This window comes from Pagrus major, chromosome 3, assembly GCF_040436345.1.
Source record: "Pagrus major chromosome 3, Pma_NU_1.0".
In the NCBI taxonomy this organism is placed as follows: domain Eukaryota; kingdom Metazoa; phylum Chordata; class Actinopteri; order Spariformes; family Sparidae; genus Pagrus; species Pagrus major.
The window spans coordinates 20487735-20499329 of record NC_133217.1 but is presented as its reverse complement, the minus strand read 5'-3'; the positions used below and the strand labels follow the sequence as shown (position 1 = coordinate 20499329).

Sequence of the window (11595 nt, the reverse complement as noted above, 5' to 3'; positions counted from 1 at the left end):
ATTTATCCTGATATTGCATAGCTTAGTTCTCATCTCAAATGTTTTCAAAAACATATTTAAGTGCACTCTTTAGATATAATATGATACAGTTTTCTAACCGGGCTGCCATTTGCTCGTTTATGATTACAAAAGAACAAAGAAAATAACTCGTTATGTGTAAAACAATGAGCTTACACGTATCATGTAGACCAGACATACTTCAATCACATCATGATACAGAACTGTAGCCTACAGAATTACAGGCTACACAGCTAATCGAAAAGCATATAAATACTGTAGTGGTTAAGTCTGTCCGTTTTGTGGTACATAGAGCTAGTGTCACTATTTCCCACAGCAGTGAAGGCAGCATTACGACTGACTGCGTGAGGCGTGTTTGGCTGGGCAAGGGCATACTGGGCTGTAATGACATTTGTGTAAGTTAGCCAAGTAATGCTCTCTAGCTTGTTACGAGCATTAACCTATCTGTGACCACTGTACAAAACCTGTCCCGGAGAACTACTGCGTCTAGACTGACTTCAGCGCGTTTTCGTCTGTGAAAGGTAACATTAATATGGTCGTTTGCCAAGCCGGTGCCTAGCTCAGTACTAGCTGGTAGCTAGTTAGCCTAGCAAGCTAGCAGCTATCATCGGCTGTCACGGGAGTCAGCCGGCGCTAGCTAACTGCATGTCAGATAATGTCAACGTTTAAGAGAAGGTTTTTCGAGTCGCATGACCCAGCTATTTGTAGTGTCCACATACACGTTACTAAATAAGTGATCAATACCAACTTCAATGCAACTGTTTCCAGTATAACCTAAGATGGTCATTGGCAATTCAAGAATGAGCAGGCTAATTGTTTTAACGTCAAACATGGGCGATCATCTTTCTTTAGTAATGCAATTTTATAAAACCTAAATAGTGATGATACTTTGTCCACGTTCTGTCACCAAAATGAGTCATTCTTGATTTACACTGTTATCATTCACGACTGTTAACATGCCTTGAAATTAAATTGCTTTTCACACATTATGCGACTGACCTTAGGTTATTTTGATAAATGTTGACTATATGGCTAATATTAAATACATATTTTATTTTGTCAGATGTCAAAAACCACGATATGACCTTCACAAGTTACCAAAAGATGACAAATTTGCCAAAGGAGCTGTAATCTACCCAAAGGTATTCCCTGTGAAGATTTATACTTAAAAGACTGTAACAGTTACCGTACAGTACTGTAATTATTTGGTAGAATGTTCATGTCTGGTTAATTCAGTCTCAGCTGTCACCAGGGAGTCTCTGATTATAAACTTGTGGTCTGCAGTCGGTCATGTGCTTCTGGCAAAGTCTCTGAAAACCTCAGTGGAAGCAAGGCAGGGCAAAATCCATCAGTTGTTTCAACTAGAATTCACCTTCATTTCCTTTATGAACTCAGTATTTTATTATGCAGAAGTATTCCTTTTCGCTCTTAAAAACGGCTCATTATTATTTTATATGAACAATGGATCAAAACATTGTGTGTTATGTGAAAGGCATTGCTCCTAGTGACAAACCCCAGAGAATTATCAACAACTCTGCAGTTCCTCTCAGTGCTCCAAAACTTCTTAGTTGGAAGGCATTCAGACCTAAAACAGCCCCAAATAGATTAAAAAAACACAAGGTATGCATAGGTGGGGGCGTGTTGTTCCAGGTACTGGTGAAACAATGAAATACAATCCACTGAACACCGATTTTAGTCATAGATTCATGAGGTTGTATGCACAACAGATGGAAGCACTGAACAGCAATTTCGAATAAGATGTGACAAGATTTTGCAACTTTGGAAAAATAACATTGTGACAGTCATTTTAGCCACTTCCCCATTGAGGGCGGCCAATAATCACTATCTGTCAATCTGTCGCTTAGTTTTTCCATTGATTACTTAAATCAATTGGCCAAATAATAGTGAAAAAAGCCCCTAAAAATTTCCCAAACCTGAAAGTGATTGACAACTGCCTCAGCGTTGAAACAATAGGCCCATTGATTATCTGGTAAACGGCAATAGCTTGCACTATTTTATTGAGCAGTGCACCAATTTGCTGGATTGTGCTGATTTTCAGTTAAAGTTGAAACTCTCCCAGAGCCCCCTGGGGCCCCAGTGGTGCCATTAAAATGAATGAGAGCCAGGTCTTTGTGAAGTTCGTGAGTTTGTGAAGAAGAAACCGGAGCTAAAAGGAGAGTGACTACTGAGCTTGAAGCTGCACTGTCATCATTTAAGCTAACTTCTTGTCCATTTTGCACTTAGCAATTCCCTCCCTCCAATCTACATCACCACACTTTCACAACTCCTTTTTTTTCTCGAGGCAGCTCTCTTTGCCTCCTCTTCAAGCTTTTTTCTTTGCTTTTGATTGTGAGCCGTAGTTGCCTCACGGGTAAACACACCGACACTTTGGCTGTCACAGCTGCAGTGTGTCTGAGCTCATTAGGTAGAGCAGACAGGCTGGGTGGCTGAGCAGTGGCAGGGTGTTGATGAGGTCAGTGTTTTTACCCAAAAAACAGTAGCTCAAAAAAGCTGAAAACAGACTTGGCAGAGCTCCTGTGTGACAGTTAACAGTTTGAGTTGAGCATCGAGAACGCAACCAACAAAGCCAACCAATCACAGGCGGAGTAGGGTGGGACGTGAGAACTGCGGTGGGATCCAAATTACGCCTCAGGGGTAGAGAGGGATTGCAGGTTAACAAGGGGGGTGCATTTCGGGCATTATGCTAGCAAGGTGGACCCCCTCGTCCCCCCTCAGATTGCCTACTGCCGGGAGGGCTGGATTTGATAGTTTACCCCCATTGCCAGCAGACAGGAGGATGCTGCTCTCTGAGAATTCACATCAGACAGGACCGCCTCTGTATGGACTTCTCTTTCCTGATTAGATAAAGTGGGCAGGGATACCAGGAAATTCCTTTTCTCTTTTACTTCATGAGCAGGCTGAGTAGAGACATGGGTCACTGACCAAACACTTTGTTTATGTTGTGAATAGCCTATCGGCGGCCCATGCATGTGAGTCTCTCATTCCGAACTCTGCTAGTTGCTGAAGCAAATAATAGCCAATATGTACATCGTCACTTGACGTGGTCTACAAAAGGGTAACTTTATTCCGTTATGTCTGTGTTGAGGGGATGCTTCCTAGAGAGGGCGGGCACGTGGGGAAAACAGGGAGAGGGGAGATGTGGCCGACACGCCAGTTTGTTTTGGTCTAACACACTGGTGCTGAACTGTGACCAATAGTGGTGCTTAATTTGGCATTAAAACCTTGAACACGTTTTAATAAGAAAATAACGCTTATAGCAGCTTTAAATTCACCAGGTGGAAACATGACACCAAACTAATGATCATGTTGCTCTTTCGAAGTGTTTGCTGACCCTTAAGCTATGAGAAATTGCATCCGCACTGACAGGGCTCGGCAGTAACGGTTGCCAGGTTGCCACAGGCAATAATTTTGAGAATTTTGGCAAGCAGTTCTTGGCCTTTGTTTGCTGCATTATATGGTAAATATATATCTGATAAAAAAAAAAATCATACTGTGATTATTTTTGACAGACATTGCAACTGCAGTATGATTCATCATCAGTGTGAATGATAATTTTTTGCATCAGTTTTCAATTTTACAAAAAAAAGGAATGATGATGTGACATCTGACAGCTTTTTGCGATTTGGGTGGCCACATTGTATAGAGCTTTGTGATATATATGATATTATTCATTGTTGTGATATGAGACTATATATGGTCTTAGATTTTAGATATTGTTAAATTGTGGTATGACATAGCTGTTGTCCTTTCCTGGCTTTAAAGGCTGCATTACAGTAAAGTGAGGTAAACTTACCAGACTGTTCTGTGCTTTTACACACACACTTCTTTACACACTTAGTCTTTATATCCACATTACTGATGATTATTGATCAGTAATCTCATTGTGTGAGCATTTTGTGAAAGTACCAATAGTCCTCCCTACAATAATGTTTCAACATCAATATCAAAGTAGGGTCTATTTGGTCAAAAATATTGTGATGTTTGATTACGTAGCCCCGTCCTGGCATTAATAAAGTGCTTTCGGGGAGATTTTAAATATCAAGGTATATATATCGTGTATCGCCATATGGCCTAAAAATATCGTGATATTGTTTTAAAGTCATATGACCCAGCCCTATGATAGCAATTGACTGGAATCACTTGAGTTTAACACTCTGCTAATCAATGTCCTGGTGGAAACTATGAAGCGCTCACTGTTCCCATGCTCTGTCCTCTCTGTGGTCTCAGGTTTGTTGAAGTAGAGAGCCTGCTGCTGTAGTTTGGAAGCGTGAGGTCCTGAGGGTACAATCTCTGTGACTTGCGGTGTCCTCCATATTTTTGGGTGATGGTCAGCTGGTGACCGGGGTTGCCCTGGCCCCTGTGGTGAATGGCTGTGAGCAGAGGGGGCGTCGCCTTCTGGGTGGGTTGTGTCTGCAGCCATGGTAGAAGGCAACCCATCACAAAACAGAGCTGGAGTCTCAGTCAGGTAATGTGCTCGATTTAAGATCTTTGCTTCCATTTCACATTTGACTTGTGTATTTGAAGCAACTTTATGAAACCCACAGTTTCTGAGTTCAACACCATTGTAGTAAATATAAATCCCAGGTGTGTAACAGTTTGTCAGATGTAAAGTAGGTGCTAAAAAAACTCGTTACATCATAACAATGTGATGTGTTGAAAACTTGTATGTTGAAGTAAACATGTATGTACGCTGTGGTCCTATCTCTCTGTCATCACCATCACAACATCACCAAGTCCTGGTGTTACACAAATACACATTTAGAGGTTTTGAACAAAGGTCATAGATATACAAATACAGCCACATGTATGTTAGTAGTAGAAGCCAACTCACACTGGATTCTCAAGGCTGACGCCAATATTTGTTGGGGTTTTTTTTTTTGTTTTTATTTGTTTACATTTTTATTACTGACTGTAAAGAACCAGCATGAAATTGACACAGCTTCCATATTGCTTGCTTGCTTCTACTCCTTGTGCTATGCTAGCCTAACCATCCTTAACCTACTGTATCTCTGTGCTGGATGCATAGTGATTGAAGTCTCATCTGACATTATAATAGCTTACAAATATATTATTGTCAATAATATTTTTTCTCAAAATGTCAGACTGCTATTGTGATGAAATGTCATTATCAACACAGTATGTGGGAAAATGTATTTGTTACAGTCTTCTCTGTTAATAATCTCACGAGTCCTTATTGCTCCTTCAGGCTGTTGACTGGAAGGGGATCCGCCAGACACGTCCCCTGAGCAGTGCATCATGGGCCCTGGTGCCTCCTAACAGCTTGAGGTATCAAAACATTAAACAGCCAGCTCTGTCCCACCCTTTCCATCATGCCAGCCAGCCTCAGAGAGGAGGTTACTACAAGGGGGACTGGGTGGAGTCACTCAGCGTCTGTGTGCTGGTGCGACAGGGCGAGTCAGACGGCCTGCACACACTGCTTGAGATCCCTCTGTCTGGTCACAATAAACTAGGAGATCTTCTCACTCTGGAGGCTCTCAAGTCCTCTGAGTTCTCCTTCCCGTTGACGACAGTGGACGGTTGCAGAGAGGATGACATCAGCGTTGACAGCTTCAACAGAAACAATGTTGATGCTGTAAAAAGAGAACATGGCTGTTTCAGAAGCCTGTTTGAAGCAGAGAGGTGTCCTGCACCGTTCATGTATGGCTCTCAGTTTTATTGTTTTCATTGCCCGGGCACAGAGCCAGTACCTGGCAGTGGGCTGAAATCCAGGCAGGATATTGGACTTGACAACAAGCCTGTGGAGCTGCCTCTGCTACCTCCGACTTATCTGTGTAACAATGTAGAGAAAATGGAGGGGGAGCATACTGAAGGAAACAGTGAAAGGGAAGAGAAACTGGCCATGATGTACGAAAGACTGAGGATAGAGGTAAGAATGCACACTGGGTCTTGGTAAGTGGCCAGCAGGGCCGATTTACTGCAAAAGTATTTGCAGACCTGCCAACCTGTATGCATTTTGCACAGCTGGTTCGTATTTTGAGATCAAGGTACGCTTGTACATTTTGTCACTCTAAAGCACACAAAAAGCTGGTGACGCCTTGAGAATTTGACAAATTGTGCAGCAGGACTCATGTCTAATAGAAAGATGCAGCAGCAATACACCAACACGCATGTAGCCTGCTGAAAACCAAAAGAAGAAGAAGAATTGTTCCCCTTGCCTTCACCCATCTACAAAACAAATATTTGCAAGCAGGGATGATTGACAAAATGTGTAATATCATTTCAAAGACTAGCTTGGATCTGCAAATTGACAGCAACACTATATAGTATAGTATACTATGCTACGATTGTATCCCTCTCTGCCTTCTTTCAGCTGGCTAGTTCCTAAAATGAGGACCGTTCTTCGAAGTCCAATTAAGTAAGCATGGGGATGGGTACTGAAACGCTGTATGAAACGGGGCCCCGGGACTAAATTATATCTCAATTATTAATGAGTCGTTCCAAACACAGACTCCTCTGCTGTCCTAGCCCCGCCTCGGTCGAGCTCCTCTTTCTAATGCCTGTTATACTGTAAGTGCAATAAAACCTACCGGAGTTAAAAGCCAGTTCTTTATCAGTACACCTGTTCAACAGGCATAAACATGTGAACCTGTAGAGAAGTGATATTTCAGCTCTGTTTGCAGTCTCTCATCCACCACACACAAGCACAGTGCATCAGCTCGGCAAATTGATAGAAATAGGCCAAAACAGGTCTGTATGTTGTCTAACTGATTAGATATATATGCCCCCAAATTCTTGTAAACTGCTGCTGGTTGAGACAAGCTGGCCTGTCCTCCCTCTACCAGCAGGAGGATACCTGCAGGCAGTGAACCTCAGCAGAGGAAGGAGGAGAGAGGCTCTGACCAACTTGCTGACACTGACTGATGTCTGTATTCTTTATTCACTCTTTTATGATGTCAGGAAAATTTGTTTCCAGTGAGAGAATATTGAGTGTATATATAGTGACTTTGCGGTTGTTAACATTACTACTCTAATAACATCTAGTTATATTTCAAATATAAATAAACTCCAATCCTGTTCTGAATTTATTCTATTTTTAAATAATGTTATAAAAAGTACAAAGCAATCATTTATTATTGAAAAACAACCAATAACGTGTTTGATTTTTGGCCTCACGCACATTTACATGACCTGAAAAGTTTTTCGGCACAAGGTGGTACTCAAAACTTTTTTCAAGGTTGGCAGGTCTGCATTTGGGCTGCTGAGACATCCAACAGAGTAAAAGTTTTACTCTGTTTTTGAAAAAGATGTTGCAGCTTTATGAGGGTAAAATAAATACAATGTAAATTTTATTTAGTATATTTTCCATTATAGAAATTTCAGATGTTTTCTTCCACCTGACAGTGGCCCTAACATTCAGTTGTTGATTTGTATGAGTCAAGTGAATGTTACAGTTTTGGAGCAGGCACTAACATCCACTGAAATCACCCTGTACAACCTGATGTGGCACTACACTGCACTGCACTACACTACACTACACTAACTTTTCACCAAGGTGCATGCAGGTGGGAGGTTCATTCAGAGGAGGCATCGCAATGCATGTTATAGACCATATTCACACAGCAGCCATTTTCCTCTGGTGTCACGTCAGAGTTGGAAGCTAAGGTTATACTGCTGTCTTCTAGAACACAAGTCACTTAGACATAGAGAATCTGACAAATGATTTTTCACCACATCCCGATTCGTCAGCAACTGAGATTGAAGATGATGGATAGTGAAAATGTGGAGGGACATCAGGTCATATTCCAAGGTAAAATAACATATTTGCCAACCCATCAGCTAACGTTAGCATCAAGCCTTTCTCAAACTGATGTTTGATTACACACCATGTGTTTCATTTACAAGCTTAAATTTATGTTTCTTAGATGTGTGTTGATATTTTAGAATTAATTTATTCTTTCCTATCGTGTCACACTATTAGACAGTAATGCTAGCTAGGAAGTGGATGAGTGCTTACATGAGTAGCGCTGAGAAGTGGGTTATCAAATAATTTGAATAACAATTTGTCAGATTCCCTACGTTATACAACTTGCAGCCTGGAGCACAGCACTATGACATTTGAGCTTCCCACCCTGAGCATCACGTCAGAGGAAAATGGCTGCCCTGTGAACATGTTCTGTTTGTATTTGGTTTGAAATAGGGTCTTGTGCGTTATGCTTAGAATATATGCGTCAGTACCACATTTGTTTCTGGAGACGCGTCAATCTGCTCCCATAGTGTTTGTATAAGCTCTTAACACTTGCCACATTTTAAACTGTAATTTGTCTCCTGATGAGTTTAGGTGCATGAGGTCACTGATGTTCACCATGAAACTGGAGAGAATTAAACAATAAAAGAAACATAAAACCTACTGCTCTAACAGAGTTGATGATTACGCACTGCAACAATCCAGCATAGAGAAGAAAAAAATAGTTCTTCATGCTCCGAGAGGCATGAGGGAGAACACACTGTTAAAGCACCTGAATGACAATCACTCTAACAAAGCACTCAATATGGAGTGAGTCATAGAAAAACCAATGACATCCACAGAGAGATACGGATGAAAGTGCGGGGGGAGTAGGATGAGAATTAGAAGAGTTAGTTTGTACTGAACTGCTTTCATTCTAAAGCTAGTGATCAGTAATTAGGCAATATTTTTCTGTGTTTACTTTGCAGCTTCCAAGTTTCTTTATGAAGAACCATGATTACAGCATGTACTCAAGTGATATGGAATTCATCAACGGCCTCCTGAATACCAAGACCAGGTGAATCAGCTTGGACTAATGGCGAAAACATTATTACAGGCAGCTCTCTCACTCCGTCATTTCCTGTGTGATCTGACTGGCGTTATGTGTTGTTGTAGAGGTCTTGCAGTGTACCAGCTCACTCTCGCCCTGTGGCGCTTTCTGTGTGTATGGTACTACACCGATCCTCGGCTGGAGGTGCTGAAGCTCACCAAGCACATGGAGGACGGGACCATTAAGGCTCGCTGGAGGGTCAGAGGCCTTCCCTTTCACTCTCTGCTGCTGCGCCTCTATCGGAGAGACAAATCTCAGCTGTACAGGTAAAACACAGTACATTCAGACTGGAGCTGGTGCTGTTAGACAGCTGTTAGGTTTAGTCTGAGAAGGTGATTTAATTTAGTTCACGGTTTTTCATAAAAATCAACCAACAAACATATGTTTTAAATAGCCATATATAGTGTAGGCTACAACAGCATTAAAGGGGGAACTGTGTAGTTCAAACTCAGAATTTTAAGAATAAACAAGCTGTTTCTCAGAGGTCCAAGGGCACTGTTTGAAGCTAGAAAGGTATACCACATATAAACAAAGTAAAAATTAAATTGTGTTGTCCTGTAAGGTCAGTTTGTTTATTCAGTCATGAAAATAAAAGAGTATGTTGATTTTGTTTAGGCAGAAAAAAAAACAGTGATGATCTGTCTCTTCTCATTAACATTTCTTCAACAAAACTACAGAGTGCTCCTTTAAAACACAAAACAGACACACTATGATCCGCTGGTGCAGAACATTTGGTCTATTCCCTCCACCTTTATATGCCCTGTGTGCGTTGTGTGCCTGTGTACAGGTCATTTATTAGAAATAGTGTCACTGCCGTTCGTTATTGTGTTTTTATGTATTTACTCCTCAGAGCTGAACAGACAGACACACACACACATATAGGCTGCAGGCAGCAAAGAAAACCCTCTCCGTGATAGAACTCAGAATTGACCAGCGTGGAGAAATGTCCACACACCGTCTGTGGAGCCGGGCTCTGTGCTGAAGTTGTCAGGGCAAATACTGAGCAGTGCAGCTCGGTGACTTGCGCTGAAGAGTCGAGGATATTCTAACTTCTATTTGAGTCCAAAAACTGCTAGAAAAACATGACGTGCAGAATGTCGTCTCCATACATATTTTGCAGGCAGAAATCACTGGCTGCACGCTGGCTGAGATGAAGCGCTGGTGCGGTGAGAGAAAAAACGCTGGACATGATTAAACACTCCGCGAATCTATCAATGTCTTAACAGCGGTGGTAAAATCAAACTTTTGCATAATACAAGTTTGTATTTAAGTTCCCATGGCAAAATATCATATAGGTCACACAATATTATTTATTTAATATGCTGTTAATTAGTTAATGTATTTGACATATTTCCCACCGGACACTTGATTGATATATTCATTTGCCAGACAATTACACCCAATGCCGGCAAAAAAACAGCATATAGCGGCTAATGTAAACCCTGGTAGGTTCTGTATCGATACTGTGAAAAATGAGACGTATTAATCTCAGTATCAATATTTATTGATGTTTCAATACTTTTGATAACATTTTTGATAACAATCAAATTAGAATTTTTAAATGTTGTGTTTAAGTCTTTTGTCACAATGGTTTGTAATCTTACTTCATCTATATGTCATTTGTTATAGGTCATATGATGCATTCTCTACTTTTTACATTGGACATGATGGACTCATTCACTGTCATAAAGTTGAAAAGGTAAGCACCTAACTGTGTTTCATACCATAAGTTCCTACTGACATCTATATAGTGGCTAGAGTGGGTTTTGTGGAGAAGGGGCTCCCAACCTTTTTTCCAACACATATTGCCTGTTTCAAAAATAGTTGAACGACGGCATCTTCCCATAGAAAAGTTTTGGAAAAGGGTCCCAATGGAAGCGTTTCTGACACTACTGTATTAAACAATGCAACTGGCACTTCTTTGAGCATACTCAGACTTTAGTGTTGTCCTCTAAAACTGACTGAGGGAATGTTCAAGTCTTCAGTCCTGTCTCTCATTGCCAGCAGTAGTTGAAAAGAATGTGAACACAGACACAGATGTTATTAGGTCAACTTACTTAATATCCCACACTTCCATGGGAAGAGGACTTTTCTGGAACTGAAGTTACTCATTCACTGAGTTTGAATTTAAAGTGTCATCCAGATGTTTAATGTGTCCGACTGAGGGTCCTCTTTGATTCTCCTCTCTCTGTGTTGCAGATGATGCCAGCTCTGCCACCTGTCCTACCCAGAGTAACGTCTCTCATGGCAGGGGCACTGGTTGCGCTTGGGTTGCAGGAGCATCGACCTGCCCTCAACCTGCTGCCCTTCCTCCTGTCCTCGCTACGACAGATCAGAAACTGACCCCAGGACAATGATTAGAGGTTAAACGGCCACTTGAATCAACGGTGTGTCCAAGGTCCATGTGACTCTGCAAAGTTTCATTCATTCTCAATAGGAACACATTAAAATGGATGGTTTAGCACTTTGTCTTAAAATCTCATAATGTTGCCCCTGAATTAAACAGAAAATCAAAACTTTACACTGCTTTTCCTTTATCTAATTTTAGTTTGGTCATTATTTGAAATGAAGAAAGTGCTTAATCTCAGTACAAAACTGCCACACAACATGTCAGTCAGCTGTTTGAATAACAACCATTTTTGGTTGTTTATATTTGATCACATTTTACAACAGAAATAAATACTGTCGTTTTAAAACTCCAAACAAAAATCTTGCTGTCAAACGCGACAATTTGAATTTTGAGAATGTCATTGTTTTTTCA

General features: G+C 41.1%; 1 protein-coding gene across 2 annotated transcripts; it reads left to right on the top strand.

The window, feature by feature from the left end:
- Window positions 1–371: 371 nt before the first annotated feature.
- On the top strand, window positions 372–11355 carry c3h6orf136 (chromosome 3 C6orf136 homolog). 2 transcript variants are annotated; one of them, XM_073463280.1, is made up of 8 exons: window positions 372–539; window positions 1082–1160; window positions 4267–4504; window positions 5246–5926; window positions 8713–8801; window positions 8900–9100; window positions 10464–10533; window positions 11034–11355. In XM_073463280.1, the coding sequence occupies exons 3-8, from the start codon at window positions 4406–4408 to the stop codon at window positions 11175–11177; spliced, it is 1284 nt and encodes a 427-aa protein (XP_073319381.1). In that variant the 5' UTR covers window positions 372–539; window positions 1082–1160; window positions 4267–4405; the 3' UTR covers window positions 11178–11355. The 2 variants fall into 2 exon arrangements, with proteins under 2 accessions (XP_073319381.1, XP_073319380.1); XM_073463279.1 differs by lacking the exon at window positions 1082–1160.
- The last annotated feature ends 240 nt before the right edge of the window (window positions 11356–11595 follow it).